Raw genomic sequence first — 24,675 nt, forward strand, 5'->3', positions numbered from 1 at the left:
CGATTCTGTCCTGTTCTGAATCACTTTGAGGGACCCTTTCCTGGTAGCGCTTCAGTCCGTTCGCATGCACGGTGAAAGTTGGGTGCCTTCCCTCACAGCTCCGAACACGAAATGTTACGGGGCCTAGTTATTCCACGATGCGGTAGGGGCCCTTTCATTTTGGCGCCAGTTTATGTGACAGCCCCCTTTCACTGGGCTCAGCTTATAGCAAGACCCGATATCTCCTGCCATGAACTCTGCTTCCGCAGCTTTAATGTCATGTCTCGCTTTTTAGACCGTGGAGGCGGAAGCCAAAGCTTTCTTCGCCATCTCGTGAGAAAACCAGTCGCAAAGCCAGCTCCGTCCGATAATCGTCCATGACGGAGTACGTGGGACCCCCACACTTTTCAAATGCTTATTGCGGCATGTCTGGATCTCGGCCATACGTTAGGAAAAACGGCGTCTCACGAGTACTCTTGTGGACGGCGGTGTTGTATGCGAAAATTACTTACGGGATCCACAAATCCCATGCAGTCTGTCTGGTTGCGTGCCAAAATATGTGAGAGCAGCTGCTTAAGATTGTCGTTCAGCCGCTCTACTGCCCCATTACATTATAGGTGGTATGCTGTTGTTTTTAGCTTTTTGACGTTTAGAAGCTGACACCCTTCTATCATAACCTTGACAGTGAAATCGCTCTCTTGGTTTAGTAAGCAGATGTTTGGGCACACCGCGGCGCAAAACGGCTCTCTCAACAAAACTCCTCGCCATTGTTGGTGCATTCTGGTCTCTCATTAGAATGGCTTCCGCGAATTTGGACAGGTGATCGGAGAATACTAGCACGTACTTGTTCACATTACTGGTTGTCGGTAAAGGTCAGATAACATCTATGGCCGTTCTCTCAAAAGGTGCGCTCAACTCTCCAAACTCCTGAAACGGAGCGCATTTCCTGTTTTTTGGTGTTTTTCTTAACTGGCAGGATTCACACTGAGCGTAGTACTCAGCAATTGAATTCCTCATTTCTGGCCAGGAATACTTCAATTCAATTTTCTGTCTCATTTTCTTGGCCCCGAAATGACCGGAGTATGGTGCGTCATGGTATGCACTAACACATCTCTAACCTGGCTGTACAATGTATCTTTCTCTGGTAGCCGCGCCTGGCCTTTGCGTCGGGTACCGGCACACCTTTAAGAGCAAGCCAGATGCGCTCAATGCGTATCCGCTTGAAGACTCCGGGTCGTCAGCTAGTTTATCCCTTATTTTTTTTTTTGAAGTTTCACGTCCTTCTGCTGCTCTTGTTTCAGTTAGATAGATGGATTTATTGAAAGGAATGGCAGAGAGGTTGGCCGGCATGATTAAAATCTGGCCTGCTACTCTGAAACTGGGAAAGGGGAAGGGGAGAAGAAAGAAGATCCTGATGGGTGACGATGTGGGAGAAGGCATGTGAAATATATATATATATATATATATATATATATATATATATATATATATATATATATATATATATATATATATCGGTTCTGGCAGTCTTTAAGCCATAGGTAGCGTAAGAGGGTTCTAGCACAGCTTTCGCCCTCACTCTTGATCACGTTCTACGTGAGGCTGGCGGTAACACAGGACGTTCCACGTCCGCCGCTGTGGTTGAGGGTGGCGCTGGTGAACACTCTCAAGGTTCGTATACAGACAACATTAGTACCCGAGAAAGTAGCAGGGGGGACAGCGGCCGATGTAGCTCAGTTGGAAGAGCACCGGACGCGATATTCGGAGGTCGTGGGTTCGGTTCCCACCATTGGCACCTTGTTTTTTCTTCTACTTTGTGTTTAATTATCTTTCCCCTAAGCAGATTACATTACTCATTTCTGTGATTATCCAAGTAAAAATTAAAAAAAAAAAAGACATAAAACATAATCCCCAATGCTTTCCTTGGCCTCGCCGACTGTTGGCTTCTTTCCTTCATGTGTTATAATGAGCACCCTCATTTCTCCTTCATTTATCTGCCTATATATATATATATATATATATATATATATATATATATATATATATATATATATATATATATATATATATATATATATATATATATATATATATTGTTACGATAAAATAGCAAAGGGGTGTTTATTTACAGTGATATGGCAGTGGGATAAGGTGAAGCCTACTAGCCCCCAGGCACCAACGCTTTCTCCTCTTCTTCTCCCAGACCATCACCATCCTTCATCGTCGTCAGTGGCGTGACATTTCCCCCCTACTCAGCCTAAGCCCTCTGGGCGTGTTCGTGAGTTGTGCGAGGCTGACACGGCTTCAAGCGGGCAACATGACATAGTTCGGTTTTGGCAGACCGACGACCCGATGCTGTCAGGCGGGCTATTGCATAAGTTAAGTCACTGATGCGTTTGACAACCACATATGGTCCGTCATAGTGGGCCAAGAGTTTTTGATGTAGGCCACGGCGCCGAATTGGGCGCCACAGCCAGACTCAATCACCTACAGAGTACGTGACCCGTCTTTGACTGGCATCGTATCGCACTTTAATATATATATATATATATATATATATATATATATATATATATATATATATATATATATATATATATATATATATATATACAGGCGCGGCAGCTTGCTTTACAAGCGCGAATCAAGTCCGGTGGCGCACAAAATACGGCAAAGAGCCCGCACTGCCTGGACACCCTTCCCCTTGTCCTGTCAAGCGCCCAGCAGCAGCTCCTCCGAAAGAGGCCTCTTGTCCAAACACTTCAGAAAAGCGGCTAGCACATTTCTTTCACAAGTATACACTGGGCACACCAATAATATATGGTCCACAGTCTCGAGGATGCCAGAAGTTGAACATTTCGGGGAGTCCATCTGTCCAATTAAATGTAAGTACCTGCGCGTGAAAGCCACGTTTAAACGAAGTTTATGTACCAAGAATGCAGGATGACGCGAAATTTCACGCGGAACATAAAACTTCAATGTTCTATCGAGCCTTTTTAGACGAATTTGTCGGGCGTCTGGCTGGGCGGTGTAAGCTGCTGTAGCATTCTTCATACAGTTAATAAGAAGGCACGTCGTATCCGCTCTTGAAAAAGGCACAGCTGTTTGGAGGCCATTGCTGAGTGCGCTTTTCGCTCCAACATCGGCCTGTTCATTTCCATGGAGCTCACAGTGGGCAGGGATTCATTGAAACGTTACCCTGTGACCTTGCAGTCGGGCAGTTGTGAGGAGCTCCATAATGTTTAGTGCCAGGGACTGGTAGACAGTGTGGCGTAAGAAGTTTTCCAAAATTTGCAATGCAGTCTTTGAGTCCGTGAATATACACCATTTTTGAGGTGGTTCCCCACATATGTAACGAATAGATTCCCGAATGGCTACAAGTTCAGCAGCGGGTGATGTAGAAGTATGTCCCAAAAAGAAAATTTGGAGGACGCTTAAGCTTAAGCGGGTGATGTAGAAGTATGTCCCAAAAAGAAAATTTGGAGGACGCTTAAGCTTCGCCTTCAAGAGTGGAACGCGATAGCGTTATTGCGCCTCGTTCGCACCGCCCCCTCATTCACTCGGTATGCTCTTGAGTCACAAAAGACATAGTTGTCTCCGCCTTCTGTGCCTCCGTCTTGCGTGGCCTTCCTCGTGGTCGAACACCAGTTGATGGAGATGGTCCATCAGTGCTCGCCGGCGAGGAAGACACTGATGAGCAAGACACTGTAGCGCTACCGGCACTGGTAGACGGCGCCGCTTCCATCACACGCGTCTCAAGAGCGAGCGCGCAAGGCCCTGCAATACAACACCCGTCGACCTTCCAAGGGGTGTAAGACGATGCGCTACGGCGCAGCAATCACTGATGAGGCGCCCCGCGTCGGACTTTGCACTCACGAATCAGGCGGTGAGCGCCGAGCAACGCAGCGTTCGGCGCGGCAACGAAACGTGCGCCTGAGCCAGCGGAACGAACCAAAGAACTCGGTGTCTCGGAGGGAGAAAGCCGGGAAGCGACGCGCCATGAAGGCGGACGCGATCATGGGGCTGACGCCTTGATGGGATCGTCCTCTATCTCGTTTGGGAGCACCAGGCAGAAGCATGATTCCTCGGAAGCAGCTCGGCACACATCGCAAGGGACGCTTTCCCAGCAGAAGCGCTACGGCGCAGCGATCACGTCAGAGGCGTCCGGCATCAGACGCTGCACCTAGCAATCGCGCTGTGAGCGGAAAGAGGAGCCGCGTCGCCTAAACACCACTGTTCGAGTGACGCACGCTGGATGTTGGAAGGGGAGAGAGCGAGAAAACTTATTAAACGCAAGGGTATTGGGGCATCCTCGCACCGGTACCCGCGCGGCCCGAAGGGGAGAAGTGGGTGAGCGAAGATAGTGATCTAAAGAAAGGAAAGACGCTTGATTCTACAACCCGTGAGGGTGCACGGCGAAACGTCAGGGGCGAGTGGCGCGCCACGTGTCGGGGCAGCGCCGCACGTTGCGAGGATGGGTTCTTCTGTGTTTGCCGCAAGATGGCTCTGCATGTGCGCAGAACGCAGAAGAAATGTAGCGGAAACGTACTTCGGTACTCGTGTAACTACGACTTCTGTAAGTAACATGCTCATAATTACCGATATACACCGCAGTATAACGTTCTACGGCACGTTTCTAAGGCAACACCGCATTCACTAGAAGCGCTTTTGTACCGCTTTCAAGCATCGAGCTCGTGGCTCAGTGGTAGCGTCTCCGTCTCACACTCCGGAGACCCTGGTTCGATTCCCACCCAGCCCATCTTGCAAGTTGCTTTTTATTTATGAAGTGCATGCCGGGATTTATCGCTCACGGCCAACGCCGACGACATCGGCTTTTCTGCGGCACGAGCTCCGTAACGCTATCGCGTTAAAATGTATAGTGGTTTTCTGAGCTGGTACGATCACAGCTGCAGCGGATGCCTGTGCTGACACAGATCCGTCGGTGTATACGTGAATATTATTAGGATATTTTGACCAGATGTGCGCCAAAGTTGTTTGAGACCACTAAATGGCACTATTCATTTCTTTAGTATTCCAGGAACACGAAGGTGCACCAAAGGTTTATGCATTACCCATTTTGGTTGGGCGGAGCGAGATGGGAGGATATATCCTGTTGGTACTTGCGACTGATGGCAGCGGAGTGTACTTGTAAAACTGTAGTCCGGCCGCTCATCCAGGATCTTGCTGTTGTTTAAGCTTTTCTTTATTAATAACCGGAATACAAGCTGTGGTCCTTACTTCAGAGACTGGTTCCGAGTGCACCCAACTCAAGGCATCCGCGTTTGCGTGCAGTTTTCCCGCTCTATGCTCTATTTCAAAGTCATATAGCCTTGAAGCTGAAGGTTCCAGCGTGCCAGTCGCGAGCTAGGATCCCTGATGTTCATAAGCCACTTAAGCGGTTGGCAGTCTGTCACTATATTAAACTTATGACCATACAAGTAACAACTAAAGTGGTGGACCGTCTATACAACAGCCAAGCATTTTTTTTCTGTCGAGCTATAATTTTGTCCCGCCTTATTTAGCTGAAGACTTGCGAAAGCCATCGGATGTTCATTTTGTTCTAACCTTTGCGACAGGACTGCTCCAACCGTGCACTGTGACGCATCGGTGTGAAGGATAAACCTTTTCCTAAAGTTAGGGTACTTCAATATTGGCGCTCCAACAAGCTTTCTTTTCAGATTCCCGAAAGCAGCCAATTGTGCCTTGGCTGTCCAAGCGAAATGTGTGTGATTTGCTGTTAGCAATGTCAGTGGCTTAGCCATTTGCGCAAAGTTTGCGATGTGACGCCGATAATACCCTACTAGGCCTAGAAACCCTCGCACCTGTCTGACAACGCTTGGGTTAGGAAAGCGAAGAACCGCCTCAACGTTCTCCTCATCTGGCTGCACGCCGTTGGCAGACACCACATGCCCGAGGTACTTTTGCCCTCAAAAATTGGCACTTTCTCGGCTTCAACTTCAGCCTCGTGCCTTTCAGTCTCCTCAGGACTGCTTCAATATTTGTGCTGCTCCATCGTAGAGCTATAGATGATTATGTCATCCATGTACACGTGACATATGTGGCCAGTCAACCCTTCGAGCGATTCTCTGTCAGACAGCAGGACTGTTTACTAATCCCATGGGCACTATCGTCCACTGGTAATGACCACTGGTCGTGTTAAACGCCGTTTTTCTTTATCAGAAGGACCAATCTCGATTTGCCAGAAGCCGGAGGCCAAGTCCACAACCGAGAAGTACTTGGCCGATCCCAACTGTGACGAGGTCTCTTGGATATCTGGCAGCGGAGACTGGTCCGCTCTGGTGACACTGTTTAGCTTCCTGTAGTCAACTACAAAACGGAATGGCCCATCTGGCTTTTCAACCAATAGTGTCAATAGTGTAGGCAAACGCCACGGGAACTTGGAATGTTCTATGATTCCGGCTTTCAGCATATCCTTCACCTGCTTAGCCATCTATTTGCGCTGCGCATACTGAATGCAGTAGACTTTTTGGTACAGAGGCTCCCCGTGTGTCTATGTGGTGTTTGATTGCTCCACATTACCCGAGGTCAAAGTTGCCTCGAGAAAATACTTCAGTGTACTATTCCTTGATTACCTTCGTCAGTTGTGCCAAGTCCTCCTGAGGTATGTGAAACACATCAAAGAGAGACGTGATGTCATCACCTGGCAATGCTTGGTGATGACCTGTGACCGCAAGCACTTTTTCGTCATTTGGTTCTTTCACAGCGCACAGATAAGTAGCAATATTCTTATTTCTGGGCAGAGTTATTTCCTCATTAGTGAAGTTTGCAGGGTGGACGGAAATGCGGCAGCTTTAATTCGTCTGGCTTCACTAGAGTCGCGCACTTTATCAATCCATGTGCCAAAACAGCATCTACCTCGAAGACGGCAACCTAGCCTACGCGTAAGGATTTCGCCAGCTTTGCCCAGCAAACAATTTGCGATCATGTCCAGTATACAGTGCAAGGGCACGTCAGCCTCACGGATATGCGTTCGGGCGCACCATCGAGGACATCCAGCGCTTGAGGGACATCTCTCATGGTTTCAGCTCGCCAGTTTTTAATAGGAATTTGGCACTTTTGTAGATCCAAGACCACTTCAGTTGTTAAAATATTAATTTACTGGACCGATATGATGTCCTTACTGATTATTTTGTCTACTGGGATTGCAGGCCCATCCGCAATGACAAAATAGTAATGAAAAAAATTTGTTTCCTAAATAATTTTGCAAAGAGAAACAGCCATGGATGTAGATCTTACTCCCAGTGATGTCTAAAAAGCGCCTACGCGAGCTTACCGCGTTAGTAATTTTGTCAGAACATCGCTCTTACAAACTCTTGAAGGCCCGTTCAGAAATGAGCGAAATGTGAGACTCCGTGTCCACTAACATTTCAACTTCACCTCCGTTAATGTAGCACTGTACTACCGGACTAGTTTCCTCCGAATATCGTACTACTGTAAACGGATCTCCAAAGGACGCTGTTATCTTGTTCTTTACTCTATCTTCCCGTCTACAGTGGATCTACTCACCGAAACCCCCCGTTGCTCTTCTTTAGCCCTTTCCAACCCGCAGTCAGAGGGGCGACATACTTGCTTTTTTTGAAACGGACTGTTTCTTAGATTGTGCACGCTCAGCGCAGTTAATTACGAGCAAAGTGACCAGTTCGGCCGCACGCGAAGCATGCCCTACGTGAATAACGCCGCACATATGGAATGACTGTGGTGCAGTGAGCAACTTCTCAATATTCTCTCATGGTTGTTTTATTTCCTCTATCTCTTTACGAGACGAGATTTCTTCCCTGTCGACGACTCGTATCTCAGACATGCCGCCGCTGAGGAGCTCGTTCGCTTCCTCGTTGACAGCTCAGGCGACCGCATCGTCAAACGTCGACGGACCACGTGACATGACAAACCGCCGCACACTGTTACCCAGCCCATTCATAAATTGAAATCTCATTTTATCCTGCAGCAATTCTTTCTTGAATTTGCTTTTCTCGTCCTTTGCCTGAAGTTCATTGGCCATTGTTGCCTGCGCTAGCTTCTGTACTCGCGTTGCGAAGGATCGGACGTCTTCGCTAGGCATCAGTCGGGCACCCATAAACCGCTGCATGCGCAATTTTAACGACTCCGTGTCAAACCTCGCGATCATAGCCTCTTTGAACTTGGAAAATGTTGTCGCCTCCCTGGCTGCTGCATCATGCCATACAAACTCTTTGGTAGCGCCTACTATCTTACACTTATAGAGACACAGCACATGACTATCGACGCAAGAAGAGATGCTGACAATGCTCTACGAAATTCAGAAATTCGTGAACAGGCCCGGTACCATCAAACATAGGGGTCAAATGGCTAAACGCTAGTACACTCGACCCATTCGCCATGACCTGATCTTCAGCTTTTGCGTTCATTGCAATGCCAGTGTAGCCAGCCGGCCGGATTCCGTGTATCCTTCCTACTCTCGGTGGCAGAGGAATCTGATTAAGAGCAATGCGAGACCCGAAAATACCGCTTCCATCATTGTGATGTCCCGGTTATACGGCTCTTTTCGGAGTGGAGAGCAGGAATCACACTCGAAATAAGGCCAGTAATAGATTTATTCAGTGCTGGATGCCCCCGCTCATCCGACGGTCTTGAGGCTGCGTCTGGACGCCACTGCGGTGATTCGGTGCTTGAGGTGGGAGATGATGGCCTTAACTGCAGGCAGTGCTGATGATGACGGTTTACACGGTGAGCTCAATATACGCGCCGGCAGGACTAGCGAGCCCTCTTCGTATCTTCAGGCAGTCGTCCTTCGGGAGCCGAGGCTGGGTTGACCTCGTTCCTCTCTTCCCCACCGTCCTTCTGCCGCTTTCCTTGTCACCTCGGGTCATTTCTTCCCGTTTTCGGCACCCTCGCCATCCTCGCAACAGCGTCACCGTCAATAGCACGTCGTCCCTGCATCCCAGCGTGTCGTTGAGCGACCTAACTTCGCATCAAAAGGCGATACGAGCAGGCAAAATTGTGGAGTGGTCGGTGGCTCCCTGATCACCGTGCAACCCGGATCTCAAGTTCCGCCACAGGCAGTTAGCCATAACACCACTTTTAGGGAACTGTTGTTTTAGTCGATACCGCCCTTCAGATTGCCACTGTCTTCACTTTTAGCGCTTTCATGATTGGCAAGAGAGAGACCACACTGGCCACTTTTCAAGGCACAGCCACACCAAGCCGATGCTCTTGCTGTGGTGTGTATCGCTGCAAGACACACTACCTTAAAGCACTGTAGTGCTTCATGTGTCTGCGTTTCGGGCATCGCGCGGACGTCTGCATGCTCAACGCAGTTACAGGTCCGTTGTCCCAATTGTCGTATTTTTTTTTTTAATAACGTTGTTTTTTGCCTCAGGGCATAATGGAGTATGTAAGAAATAAAGGGGGTATTAAATGAAAGAAAAAAGGTTCGCTGTTCGAATAAAGTTCAAGAGAGAGCGATGATAAGGCCCTTGAGTCCATGCAATGTATGAAGATGGGTTGTTCGGCGAAAGGTCCACTGCCGTCAGGTGCAGAATTGTCGTCGGCTTCAGTACCGGGCAAACCCACAACAAGTGGTGAATATCTGCCTCGTGACCTGGTGACTTGCAGTCAGGACATCCTGGACGTTGATATAAATATCGACATTGCGGTCATGTTCGTGCCACTGTTCTTTCCTCTCCTGACAAGATCAACTGTGTGGCCCTCCCTTCCTGAGCGAACTGCAAGGGCCCCCGCGCTGCAACGAACCGTTTGTGCCCTAAGAAGGAGGCGGTCGATATAAAAGCTCCTGCAGCCGGCAAAGTTGGTCAAGGCCCAGAGCACACGCACTCCCCTGCATATCACGTTCTGCGACCCCGCTAACGCGTGTGCTACGCGAAGTCGTCTGATCTCGCAGCCTTAGCGCTAATTGGACCAGAATACGCCCCAGCGCAAGAGGGACACAGCAGGAGACGGCATCACCTTCATCATGCAATTAATCTTGAGGACCGCTTATCTCAGCCACCGCCACCGCGGGTAAGCCGGCCAGCTCCGCCGTCCGACTAATCCCCATCTCGTAACTAAACTTAAAGCTCAACCCTCATCATCTGACCTCTTTTGTTTCTCAATCTTCACCAGCTTCTGCCTCTACACATCCAGTACCACCTTCTATGGACAGTACATCTTCATCTGTCGTTATACACCTCCTGCGCCTCATGTGTCTGCGCATGCCGAGACACCTTACACCTTCATCACCTTCTAAATCCATGGGCATTGGATCTTCCTATGATGTTTCCCCTGCTCCTGCGCCTAACATCTCTACGCATACATCTTCGTAGGCACTCCTGCAGATGCTCTGAAGGATTGGCAGGAGAAATAACACTTGTTGAACAGCAACCCATTATCACATCACAATTTTTCGCCGCACTTGATCGACTAACTTTATTCGCGCTGCATTACTCAACGCCATGACCTCGTTGCAGGCCGCCAAGTCGCAATCATAAGCGCACGCGCTTCAACTCGCATGTTTCGCCCGCATGCAGAGTGGCTTCCTCCCAAACCCAAAACCTCGAGTGTAAAGGTGGGGAGCTGTAACCAGAACTCCTCCTCTTCACCTGCTCTCTCCGGGCTGACACGTTGACAGTGGGAGTGTCGCAGACAGCGCCAAAAGCATTCCTTATCCAAAGTATTAATAGGCATTTGCCAGAACGTAATCATTTTTAGGGAACCTCGCGTCACACCAACAATTCCTGACCATCTGGCAGAATGTCCAGTGTGACATGAGGTCTGGTTGTCGAATAAGTGTGTAATAATAAACATTGTGTTTTTACCAGAGTCGCTAGCAGATGAGTATGATCGTTTGCCTGAGTTGCAGTGTACTTCAGGTCAGGCAAACTATCATAAGCATCCACTAGCCACTCTGGTAAATAAAAAACAAATATTATTAGACATTTCCTTGATGACCATATCTTTCCTCATATCCTACTGGACATTCTGCCGGTCATTCTGCCCTCGTACGAGCGGCCATGCGAAACTACTCCGTATTCTCAATAATTACGGTCGACCCGAGGACCGGTAAGCCCATTTTGACAATCTATAGCGCGGCTAGGAGGTAGTGGACACTCTGGTAGCGGGCAATTTCAGCGCTTCCCACCCGATGTGATGTGTAAATCTCCTTGCCTAGCGATTGGAGGTTTGTTTCACAGCACGCTCCAGCAGCATGTTGTCATGGTTCTCACAAACTATCGCACCCCTACTCGTCTTTGCATCACTACTAGTCAGGCAGGACACATGGCTTGACATTATAACCTTTATGGGGTCCCTTGCGTGACTGTCTCTATAGAGTAAACCTTGGCGAGCACATTGGGAGCGATAAATATCCTGCCTACCACACTTAACACTGGCGAATTGCATAGTGAGCCCCCTCCTCTTTAAAGCAATATGTGTCTTTATAACGTTCCAGCCATGAAGCACACTACCCACACTGAAAGGGCCTTTCAGCAAAGCGTACGGCAAAGCGTAAAGCGTACAGTATTCAGCAGCTGTGACGGCGCGCTGCTATATCCTTTAGACACATTTCCAGTTTTCTTCGCAGTTGTCATGTGTCTGTTTGTGGTTTGCCGGCTACTGCATGGCCACCGTATTTGCTTAGACTGTAAGGTATCCCATAGCGCGGATATGCTAAATAGGGAACTTAATTTTTGATTCTCTGCATTAGTAATACTGACCCTGTTATTCGAATGTGGTTGGAATTTGATGACTATTATTTCGCACTCTTGAAAAATTCTGTATTTCTATACTTGCAGAAACCGGGCTCGGATGCTTGCAGGCCTGTAGGTCAGTTCTGAAGAATCTGAACACTTGCTCTCTAACGTGCGCGAAATTCGAGTATATGTACGCAGACGTATCCTCTTATCGCTTTTTTTTTTTTTTAGATTGGCCGCCTTATCGATACTAGAATGGGCTCAAAGAATGCGCGGTATACTCGCGCATACTCACACGGACGAGGGTAATGTCAATTCTGGTGCCTATGGCTTCAGCTAAAGGACTTATGAGGTGATATAAGTAGACATGAAATCATGAAATCTAAGCAGCCAAAACTGCATGGGGGAGATACCTGCGTATGACATGTGCACTCCTTATCCACCATTTTTGAGCCACAGAGAGAAAGATTTTCGTGGATTTTGTACTCCTCTCGAACGAGAAAATTCATCAGGGCCGTTTACATGGGAAATTCGGAGCTTTCAGTGCCTATGAAGTGTCGTAGCCTACTGTGCATATAGAATATACATTACAAATTTTGGTGCTTTTTTCATTTGCCTGTTCCATGCGTGGTCACGTATATGGTTCACATAGCCAGCGCAATACTTAATTTAGCTTTCGCAGTGCACCTTGTTTTTTTTTTTTTGCAAAGCCCTTACGCCAATATAGTGACTATGATCATCAGCCTGACTACATCCAATTGAGGGCAAAAGCCTCTTCGATATCTTTCCAATAAACTTGGTCTTGTGCCAGCTGCATCCATTTGCCAGCTATAACACCTCACCTGACGTTGCTTCGACCCCGTCTTCGATCATCAAAGAGCGAAGACCTTTGGATCTAGGAGAGATTAGATGTGCGCTTGGTTCATCCCAGTGGTCATAGCTTGTTCTGTGAAACACCCGAGGAGTATAGTTTATTCCTATATGTTCCATTTAGGTTTATTGCGAATTTGTACTGTGGTGATGTGTTTGCGGTTGATAGTGCGGGGCGCATCAGCTTTGAGTTCAGGGAAAATCGGACCTCTTGCGAATCACCGGGTAAATGCTCGTAATGCAAAGTCCGGCACCATGATTTGTATACTATCCGCCAAAAAATTTGCGAGATGCGTACATCTCGAAAAAACAAACTAATATCGCTGTGCTGCCTCGCCACGGATCTGATAATAACGTTACCTGCTGAGGGAACATGCTTGCTCCGCGCACACTCGCAGATATTTCAGGCTAATAGCTTGCGTGACTGTTTGAAATAACTTCTTTCTAACACAACCGCATTCGTAACTTATATGGCCGACAGTACCTTCACCTTATTTGCGTTTCAATGTGCCACAAGTCATGCGCTCTTTTTGACTTCCTTGATTAAATCAGCTAACTGGCATGATTTAATGTTTCATAGTCCCCTCTCCTCGTTCGGAATCATTTGTGGCATTAAGGGTGCATAAAGGCAAGCTGGTACTATTGGCTAGTTCAGTCTGCATATATAGGATATGTTTTGATCACCTTGTAATCAAGGAACTTTTTCCTTCAAAGCGCGCGGGAACTATTACTGAGCACGCTGTTAGCAGCGTTTTTTTTTTTTTTTTTTCGTTAGGGCGACGCGTTGTGATTCCTCTGTTTCTCTCTAGAAGCGGTAACGCTTGAATCAAGCTGGCTAATGCCCCCTATAGGTGCCCTCTAACCACCTCTCAAGAAAGGTGTTATGCGTCACTATTACAAGACTTTGCTGATTATCCTCTTGAAAGTATCCTTGGCAGGGACACACTCCTCATCGTTGATGGTCTGAAATATAGACATATTTTCCTAGCAAAAAGCGGGGAATTCACAGAGAGCGGAATTCACACCTTTACCCTAGCGTAAGGATATAAACCGTCTTTGAGCTGATTACTCGGACTGTTTTTCTTTAATCTGCAGAAACCAGAGCTGCCAGCGGTGGGCGCGTGCAGGAACGTCCCACAGAGACGGGACGGGTGTCGCCTTTCGCCGGGCGTAGCGCGTGACTCATATGCGCCGCCGGCCGGCAGGTGGCGAGGCTGCCACGGCCGCCGAGGCGGTGCTGCTGCAACATTGATGGCGCTGACTCGTCAAGTGGCCAATGGCTGGCGGGCGCCCAATTTGGAGATGCACGCGGGCCATTTTTATCAATTTGGCGCGCCGTGTCCGTCCGCGCGCCTGTTTACCGGCTGCTCCTCTCAGCACGAAGCTGCGCCGAGGGGAGGCGAGCGCTAAATAATGCAGCGCGGCTTTAATGCGCTCGACCCATTAGCGGGGCGCGGGGTAAAATCCGAGGGCGCGCTCGTTAGATGCGGCCGTAATTAAAAGGCGCGCGCGCTCTTGGAGATTGACCGACGCCAGGGCTCAACAAAGAGTCGCGTTTATTCATCGTTCAGGGGGCACGGGAGGGAGGTACAAAAAAGAGGGGCGAGGGTCTATGTACACACTGCGGGGAAGGGCTCTCACAGCGGCGGCGGCGGCGGGCCTCCCGGGTAGTAGAAGGGCCCGAGCGCGGCAGCGGCGTCCTGCGCCGCGGACTCGTAGAGGACCGCTGCGGCCGGAGGGAGCCGCACCATGCGCTGCTGGGCGAGGTTGGCGGCCTCGAGCTCGGCGGCTAGCTGGCGTTTCCACTTGTTGCGCCTGTTCTGGAACCAGATCTTCACCTGGGTCTCGGTGAGCTGCAGGGACGCGGCGAGGCCCGCCCGCTCTGAGCTGGACAGGTACCGCTTCATGTCGAACGTGGACTCAAGTTGGAAGACCTGGCTTCGCGTGAACACGGTGCGTGTCTTCTTCTTGCGCCGCTGCTGCGCGGCCGCTGCTGCCGCTTGCTGTTGCTGCTGCTTGCTCTTGGGATCGTCACCGTCGGCGGAGGGCAGGTCCGGGCTGCCCCGGCTGCTGCTGCTACCTGCGCTCGTGGACGGCTCTGGACGAGCAGGGGGCGGGGAGCCCGACGACGGAATCGCTGCGAAAAGCAAGGGACACCGCAAGTCAGCCAATGCACTGCTGAACGCAGCGTGCTCCTTCAACCGAGTTGAGAGAACGCACCGTCTGGCTTCTGAGGAGCATGCTCCGTCACACAAAAAACTGCGTCAAAGCGGAGTGACGTAAATAAAAAAGAATAAAATGTGCACATATTAATTAATGCGCCGGAGACCCGAATATTGAGCAGTAGGTCCAGGCTTATTTCGATTTTTTTTTATTTAAAAGCAAATCACTTTTTATTTGACGTGCAAGACGCTTTGAATTGACACTTTTTCTGGCACGTTCTCGAGTAAAGTATTAAAACCTGTGCGCGTGAGCGCACATGAACGGCATTCTCGCATCAGTTGCTCCATTGTGTTATAGATTGTCAGTGTCTGCTTAGACCGTAACTTGTAAACACAGTAAAGGTATGCGTCACTGAATAAATTGTCTGCCCTTCAACAGGCTGTTCCTTAGAGCTCTTCAGTTTCCGGCCAAACCCGAGAAACACGCAAACTTGGATTCAGCCATTCGCCGCTCAAGACCAAGCGTAGACGGGGCCTATTCTCTTGCTTTTTTTTTTAAAGTTTCTGCCTTCGGAAAGCCATTTATTCATTACTGCTTGCCAGCCTGAATGAAGGTTACACTGAGGGCACTTGGTACGTGCGCAAAAAATACGCGGCCGCTCAACGGAATACACTACACACCGCCAAGAGCTGCAGCATGGCGGGCTGCCGCATAAAAATCAGTTGCAAAAAAAGAAACTACCGAAAATTTTCTGATGTCACAACGGAAGATTTGTGTGGTTTTTATCAGGGAACGTGTTGCGACTACAGATATTTCTTTAGTAACACCAGAAATTTGTAAGTTAAAACAATATTACTACATAACTAAAGGCTACAGAAAATTACGACAAAATAACTGCAGAGCTATTAGAAAGTACTGCACTAAATATTTTCTCGTATTTTGAACACGGTTGAGTAGCTTTTTTTTTTTTGGACGAATATACCTTAAGCGGAATTTCATTGAAAAAAATTAAATGAACATGATTTTTCATCCTACATACGACACAGTCAAAACTCAGATAGAATGGAGTTATTCTTCCAATTACAACGTTGTCTATGCACATTCTCTGCGCTTTAGTCTATCAAAATAAATATTAACGCAAAAAGGCGCACGCTTCCCTCTTAGAGAGTGCATTGCGTTTGATTATCACCGAAAATAATGTATCAGGTAGGTACAAATCATTCATATAGGAACGGTTCCTAGGTCACTGCAACCAATATTTGAGCAGGTGGGCCCTTTGTGTCTTCTCTTCCCCCTTTCACTTTTTTTTTTTTTGTAATTGACGCGACAAGAAAATAACAGCAATGTGATTTGGTCGGTAAATAGAACGTTTAAGTGATTCTATCTTTTTCTGTTACCGCTTCTTTCTGTGACAAAGACAGAATGAGACGGAGAACACATTGACTCAGTCAAAAGGAAGCACGGCAAGCCAGCTGTTAAGCCAGCAGCAGGGTGTTAAGATTTTGGTACTGACACGCACGATTCTGAAAATCCTTGTGAAATACGACACACTGCGTCAAGTAACACATTTTCTGGAAGGGAAGCGCGTGTGTGGCGTTATATTTTTATTTCTCTCATTCCTTCTTCTATTTGATATAAGAAAGGTACGGAATATTTATAGACATGGTCAATCGGTTTGAATTCGTGGTTAAAACATAAAATTGGCATTAACACTAAGTACCAGTGGCTATAGAATTCAACAAATTGGGCCACCCCAACAGGGGGCAAAGGTCACTGCATCGTAAAACCACCGGTGGCGCGGGCCACGTGCGTAGGCAGTTCACAGAGGTCAGCTTACTGCGCAAGCTCTCGCAGACAAAGGGATGCACTCAAGTATTGATAGCCGGGTGCAGCCGCCAATGAAACCGTCGCGCCAGCCCCTGCGTGCGGGTTCTCGGGAAGCGCATCAAATATGAAAGAACGCTTAGGCCGACCATGGCGGAAAACTGCCCAGCCCCTGCTTTCGAGTGCGCCGCTCGGCGGTCGCATACACGCGAGCAGTTTTAGCCGACTCCTGTAAATGTGCGTCCCGCATGTCCTGCTAAATTACGTGCTGCTATGAACCACCTGTCTTTTTTTGATGGGTGTGACTTAACAAGCAAGTTGTACCTTTGTCGAGCTCAGTGCACGGCGCGCTCAGACGCACACAGCGTGCATCATTCTCGCGGCGAGACGATCATTATCCCCTCGCCTGCATGTCGCATCGTTGCCAGCTGTTGTCTGTTCCTGAGGCAGAAATAGAGGAGGGAGAAATTCAACATTTACGTTTACGAGATTCGGATCTCGAATTTTTCTTTTTCTTTTTTTTTTTTTTGTTAATCTGCAAATTTGTCGTTTTACACAGAGTCCTTTATATTTAATTTCGGAGATGTCCGTATGGTACTGCTGAGGCTTCCTGTACTCGTCACTGTACGCAACTATGTGCCCGATTAAATAACAAACTAAAGAATTTGCATCTTCTACCCCTGGAGCGATCTTTTCTTTCGACGCAATACCACCTCAGAGCCAACTCTTAGTAATGCCTCTAGTACTTGGGTGTACTCTTTCTTCGATTTACCTGGATGTTTCACCTACTCCTACACTCCTTTTGGATTACAAGGTCATACGTAGCAAAAATTAAACCAGATTCATTGTTAATACCGACTGCCTGCCAGGCTGCCACGCTTTTGTGTAGTCGGCTTCTTCCAACTGCATAAATGTCGTGCAGGCAAAGCACGCTCTACAGGGGCGTGGGAGAGATGAGTCACCTGTTTACGGCTGAGAATGCGCCTACGAGCTCAGCTAAGTCGCGTCATTTGTAAAGCAACAATTGAACTGCACGTTCAGAAAAATAGCGCATAAGTTTTTAGGTCATACTTGAGCGAAAAAGCTAGAGATTATGGTTCATGCATGAAAAGAACGTTCAATGCTCACAACTGCACGTTATTCTGCTAGATGACATATATGAGTGTGTAGCAAATATTGTCACAGTGAATGTTAAGGAAGAAATTGCTCCTTACTATCCATCTCAGCGCAGCTAAATGGGTACAATAAAAAGCTACGCATCTCGTTCCCTTGTGACCACGGTCTGGTGGTGATAACTTCTTCCTTTAAATGAAACCCACTCGTCCTTTGTGGATGCTGGTAAACACAATGGAGGTTCAGAATTACAAGATTTGGCTCAGCTCCGCGATAGACTTTCTCTGAAAACAGAACTCCAGGAAAGGGTGTCTTTTTTTTTCATTTGTCAGGTGACTGTCCTATGAGAGGCTCACAAGTCCAGACTTTCCGCACGCCACTTTCAATTCTTCGAAACTGTGCATTACATTGAAAGATGCTGTTATGAAAATATTGATAGGAGCTATCCAACCTTCCGATGCTTAAACTTTGGACGGCCACAAAGGACCAATGGGGTCAGGTGTAAGCGCTTCGAGGGAACATGTGAATATATAATAATTTCTATGGCGCAATCTTGCTGTAATCGAAAAGTTGATTTAATAAACGACTCCCCGCTAAAGAAAGTCAGCTGGTCCAGGATTTCTGGGTATCTATCACTTTGATATAGGATGCAATGATTTTTATGAGCATGAAAAAAAAAATGGCCTGAGAAAATTTTGATGATCCTAGTTTGTTTGATAATAGTTGCAGAGTGAGTTTTCGTCACGCGACAAGAAATGGCAGTTATTTGGAATCAGGAATTCAGGAAGAAATCCGGAGATCATGAACCTTGTGGGTTGTTTTGGCAATATGATTCAAGATTCACAAGAAACGTTGTTTTTATTTTACTTTAGAAATACATTTAAACATTAACCTCAAACTTTGAATGAAATATGAGCAATGTTTCCCAGAATTACTGACGATAAAACCATCTGTACGCCGAGTCCAACCAACGCGGAGTAACTAAATTATCGGTAAAATATTGGGAAAGAAACGCCTTGAGGTCATACGTTATAACGCGAACGAAATAAACAAGCTAATTGATTAATACTAAAATATAAAAGAAAGGTATGTGGCCTATCTTAATGTTTTATTTATTAGAACACTGTCTTCGCACGCGGCCACTTATCACCGGTTAATATTTATATTTGGAAAATCTATCTTATTTCATAGCTTTCCGAGGCTCGCTTTTCACTTTGGTTTTACCTTAAAATGTTTTTAGCAAAAGCACGTTTCAACAAGCTTCGCTTGTATTTTGCGGACAATAACAAAAATATTAAATTCTCTCGTGAAGCGATCCATGGCGCGGAGTAATTAATTATGAAGGCTTGACTTGGCGTGAGAACTTTCAATGCTTTCGAGCGCTCACATTTCCGGCCATAACGACGGCGTTCAATTATAAAAAAATGGGATCAACGTAAGCACCAGTTCCTTCTATCCGTTTTTTATACCTTCGCCTCTGCTCCAATTTTTGTTTCTTTATCCATTACTTTACAATGTCCCAAAAAACATAAAAATGAAACTGTTTGGTTGGCCCTGAATTGTAACTTGTGAATTTACTTAAAAATAGAATTTCACGGTGGTTTGAGCAGAATCCGCGTTCAAAACTATAAGCCTATAAAATTTGCACATTACTAGCACAATTTTTTTGTGACGGGGAAGATGGCCTAAATTTGCTAACAAAATCGCTGGTAGTGGCCATTTTGTGCAGTCGTGAAAGCCGCGTTTATAGAATTTGTGACTTATCCTTCGTGTAAGGAGTATACAGATCACGTTGGTTGTTGATCGGGTATAAAATCTGTTTTGCATTACAAGGCACACGAACCGATGCAACCAATGACGCCGAATTTTCAGTTGAAATTATTAAGGCGAAAGCCTTGAATGCCTCATCGTTGTCCAGAGAAGGTTGTCAGCAAAGGTGTCACGCTTTCGAGAGCGACAGTTAAAAATAAACTAACAAATCTTGTTTCCACCGGACATCAAACCTCCATCCATTGGATCTCCAACCCAAACGGATTCCGCGAGTGATAGATGCTGCACTTTTCCTTTCCTGTAAACGAAATATAGAACGCCGGTGAACTTTGATGCCTTCAATGAAATGCTGGTTGTGTTCGACAAGGGGCGCGTGATGTACCGTCATGACGGGTCATGATGTCACCAGGCGATTCATGCATATACGAAGCTGACTCCGCCGGGCGTCCGATCCAGGCGTCCGTGCGGCGCCTTTCATTTGCCGTTTCCTCTAATGCCGCACCACACAGCAAACAGAAGCAGACCCAGATGTCTAGGAGGCGTTAGTACAGCAGGCATCAGCGGCGTTTTAAATTGATTTACAGGATAGAAAAGGTGCAGTATCTGTTACAATTCTCCGCCGACACATGTACCACGCCGTAAAGGAAGGGAGGAAGGTGGAAGTGAAAGAAGATAAGGAGATATATGTGCTGCAGTGGTGGTCTAGCATCCACCGCGCTATAATGAATTTCGCCTCATCGCACTTTAGTTGTCTAAACTGCCCTCTAGAATTTTTTGAAGCGTTTCCTTTTTCTATTTATGCATTTCGTTTTGGTAACAAAACTAACAATTGTTTACTTAGAAGAAAACTGAAAACAAATGGCAAGATTCAGCTTCAAACTCTCTCTCATCCCCTCTCTATAGATATATATTTCAGAATAAATTGTGCGTCTCTAATACGTTCTGTCTAGGCTATTTTGGGATACTGGTAATTATTGTTGCAATAAAGTGTGCCTTCATGCTTGTATGAGCCCTGGCGGGCAAACTACGCGAGTGCGCGCAGCTGAAACACCGGCTTGACGGTGAAAATGACACAGATCAATCATTTCTTTTTTTTTTTTCTTCATCAAAGCTCGGTATCAGTCGATCTACTTAAACAAGGCGACCCTAAAACTTATGGTGCGCCCATTTTCTCGCTTTCAGAGCGGTCGCCTTACGCAGCACCGCGTGTATACTTTCCAAGCAGCTCGTAGGAAAAAAAAGAAAGAAAAAAAAAAAAAAAAAAACGTCTGCATATAAACAGGTATCGCATATCCTAATGGACAAGTAGGGGCTGATAGGAAGAATTTTCCGGATCAGCTTTTTTTACGCCGCCTATATTAAAATAAAACTAACTTAGTTTACGTATTGCCAGTGTCTGCGCTAACTCAAGTAGCGTGTTCCGTGTACAGCCACTTACTATTTTTGCAAATTGAAGTGACGTGCTTCCAGTTTATGAACTTAGGACGGAAATTCGGACGGCGGTTAAGGAAGGATGTGTGGGCAGAGCTCGTTGTATGAGCGGGATTATAGAGGGCTACACAGTATTCTGACATCAGCGCCTCTCATCTCCTGCTTTCAAAATTCCGCACCTGATTTAGCCGACACAAAGTTTACCCGGCAGCGCTTCCCTGCCGGCGAAAATACCTGTGCATATTCATTAGCATTCTCGTAAGAGGAAACCGAACGCATTGAAATAAAACAGAAAAGGAGAAGAAAAGAAAAACAGCCGCGCAGGCATTGACGAGGCAAATAGAGGGGATAAGGCAAATACAAATACCTAAAGGAAACGTGACAGTGAAAACCCACAGGACGATGCAAGGAGGCAATAGAAAGGCAAGGAGGAGGAGGTGGAGGAGGAGGTATATAGCTTGCAGCAGCTTTTAAAAGTGACGCAGTTTTTCCATCCAAGTTAGCATAAAGTGCTGGTTGGTTCCGCGGCGAAGCAGTGTGCTCCGAGGCGCACTTTGCGAGAGGCGAGTCACTGTTTATGCTTCTGTCGGAGCCGCCGCACGTTTTAGAGGCCACCAGGGGTCGTAATTTATAAACCTCGCGCCCGAATATATATACATATATAAGCACATATGTACGTATGACACTGGCTGCGTCCGCGTCATCTTCATTCGTGGACGACGCGAACACGCCTATGCTATCCGGGCCGGCTCGCGGCCACCGAAAGGTAGACCGAGCAAGTGAAAAAGTGCAAGAAAAAAAAAAAAAAAAAGATGACAGCGCGGCGGGTTGGCGGGGAGTCGAAGTAACGAGCGGTGCGACGATGGTTTAGAACGACGTGTTTCCCTTTAGCCCTGGCGGGCGCGTGCGCCCTGCAGCCCGTCTTTCATTTTGCACGTCTGCACCCCGGTCTCCCTCTCTTTATGGCCACCGCGGTGGGAAGGAGGAGGCGTGAAAGAGGCCCGAGGGAGGCTCGTACTGCGCTGCGAAAATTGGGGGCCGCCTGGTGCCCCGATGAGAAGCTTTTTGACAGAGCGGTTTAACGGAAGCCAATCTGCGAGGCGATGTCTCTTAAAGAGGGCCGCTCTGGAGAGAATTAGCTGCCTGTAATTAGCGCGGCTAAGACGACTGCGCGCGCGCGCTCCTAATTATAGCTGAGCCTCTTTCCTCATCGTGTCCTTTGCTTTTGGTTCTTTTTCTGCTTCCTCTTTGCGGTCTTGGGCGCAGCCGTCTGTGCTCGTGTGTACGGAACTGGCAGGTTGTTCGGGTGAATGAATGGAGCGCATCGGGCGAGACACTCGCGGCGTACCGGCGCGCGCTCGTCCGCGGTGTAGCCTTGTTTGCTGGCGGCTGTTTGGGCAGATATAAGCTAGAGAAAGAAGGGATGGAGAGGGGCGGCCTTTTCTGCGTAAGGAACGCTTTCCGCCGGGTCAATGTGCAGCGACAGCGCGTCTGCCCGCTGCCATGCACACTAATTAAATAGTAATTAGGAGTGACGACATGCGCTAATAAGTGCTTGTACAACGTGCCAAAGCTGCCAAATTAAGCCCTGTTTGTGCTTCTGGGTGAGCAACGTTGTCATCACAGACGCCGGGCAGCTGAGTCAGCCAACAGACTGAGTAAGCGTGTTTTCCGTTTTCCTTTTTTTTTTTTTTTCTTGGAGGTTTTGGAGCTGCTCGCGTGGCTCTTTTTCTTACTGTGTTCACATAGAAGATCCGCGATTCCAAATATTAGCCACGAACTTCGATATATAATTCGACCAAACGCGGCCTTCCTTTCAAGGACTATCGGAAAAAAGAGTGAACAGCATTAATGCTGCGACCTTGCCTGGTAAGCATTTAGTTCTAAAGCGCTGCTCTGCTGCCTTGTTTTTTGCTATCATTTTCGTGGCCCCAGACTTCTTCCACTGACACTTGAATATTGTCTCTATTTCGGTACAAATTCGTGATCAGCGCTGCGCTGCACTGTGTCACTGTATATACTAACATGCGCTTCGTTGTTTGACAGCAGCCCCCTGTCTCCTTCTTAGGCCCATCGATCCATAGGCATATAAGCCAGGTTAGCAATGTTCAGTGTTAGGCCCTCGATGTACAGTCTAGGAGAAGATTCATGCGAAATGTATATGCGCCGACAAAAAGAAAAAAAATATTTTTCATTGTTTCGCTGAGCAGCCAGCTGGTATTTGTTACAGCGGATGGGTCGGGCTTGTTTTTTCATGCTTGTTTATTTTGGTTTATAGGGCTTGCCGTCCCGAAACGACTCGGGCTGATATCTTCTCATACATCTGGGCAGTTCAATATGGACTGGTTTGCATGCAGCCGCACAGGAATGCTTTGTTTTTCTCCACATCTGCATCGCATAAAACCTAGCTCGCTACTATGGCGCTGGTTACTGATAAATAAATATAAAATAAGAAGGACTGTGCTGTTGTGAGGATCACGCGGTACGCATTGTTGAACCTCGAAAAAAAAAAATGTCGGTAGAGGCACTTACGATTGATTATGTGTGAAATGCGAAATGATCACTCTTTTTGCACAGCCCCAATTTCGCCGCAGATTTTTCTCGATTCATTAATGTTATTTAGCATTATGGTGGAATAATTAGGGGAATATCTATGGATATTCTTATAATGTGTTTCCGTGTTGCACATCGAACCGGCAATATTGATACCTTGTTGAAGGTTTTCGAGGCTGCGCGACCTAGTAGCAACACGTAGTCGAAGTGCATTCCAATTTTCATCTTTGTTTATCTCACGAAATGCTTCATTGCGTCAAGACCTCGATCACTGCGTGGGCGCAGTCACCTCGCTCCCCGGTTGAATTCGACTATTATTATTACTGCAACATGAGTAGGCATCCCTAACACTTTTTTTACGTACTACAAAGCGTACGCTAGGTGTCACTCTAACACGCTCAAGCCTCAAGAAATTTAACAATGGAGATGACACATGCGCTGTATGTGGTAACTCTAGTGAAACAATTGACCATATTATACTCGAATGTAATGGTATCCATCCGGAAGTTGATGCAGGCGCAATCATTGTTCCTGAAGCTCTGGGGTTTAGAGATGCCAGTGGCCGGGTGAATAAACCGGCGGTAGAAACTAGCAAAAAACGACTGGAAGATTTGTGGCTTAAAAGCAGAGAAGTGACATAATGTTAGTAATGTAGGAACAAAAATTTAATAAATAGAATGATGGTTTAGTTAACCGATTATAAATAAATAATTAAGATATAGGGAGAAAAATGAGCATGATAGCTACTGCTACCACCCCGTTTCAAAGGGGACGCTCCTATATTCCATCCAGCCTATAGGGTGCCTCGATGCGCGATGCGAGAGAGAGCGCGCATCGAGGCACCCTACTCAAACCAACTATCTTTTTTCGTGTACTTTTTTTTTTCCTTTTCAAATTGGAAAACCACCCAATTTTAGCCACTGTGCTCATTCGGTGTCGTCTCAGTGCTCGTTTGCCTTATCTCTTCACACCTACAGGATGGGCTTGTGAAATGTCTCTGTGGGGATTCTTCAAGGAAGTTGCGGGCGCCTTAAATTTCCTCAGTGCGCGCTTTCCTTTAGATAACCTGTATAGGCAGTATAGCCTTTACAGAAGACAGATGACCCAGGTTCTCATTGAGTCTTTGTTCCATACACCAATGTATCGGCAGTCTTATCAGAGGTTTCCTCACACTAGCGTTTTACAGCGCATTAAGAGCAAGCGCATTCAAACTGCTACGAAAACATTCTTTAGATTGAACACATCAGCGCCCCTGCCAAGGCTCGGCTTTACGCTAAGCAGATGTCTG

The 24,675-nt window shown here is 47.1% G+C and overlaps 1 protein-coding gene across 1 annotated transcript in view; it reads right to left on the reverse strand.

Annotated features, from left to right (window-relative positions):
• Window positions 1-14,170: 14,170 nt before the first annotated feature.
• LOC146206412 (uncharacterized) overlaps window positions 14,171-24,675 on the reverse strand; it is an 83,006-nt gene continuing 72,501 nt past the window's right edge. The window contains exon 2 of the mRNA XM_084587024.1: window positions 14,171-14,670. Within this exon, the coding sequence (XP_084443150.1) occupies window positions 14,171-14,670 (500 nt within the window). The remainder of the gene's footprint in view (window positions 14,671-24,675) is intronic.

Source organism: Amblyomma maculatum, chromosome 1 (assembly GCF_055883805.1).
Source record: "Amblyomma maculatum isolate TAMU_Amacu chromosome 1, ASM5588380v1, whole genome shotgun sequence".
NCBI classification, from domain to species: Eukaryota; Metazoa; Arthropoda; class Arachnida; order Ixodida; family Ixodidae; genus Amblyomma; species Amblyomma maculatum.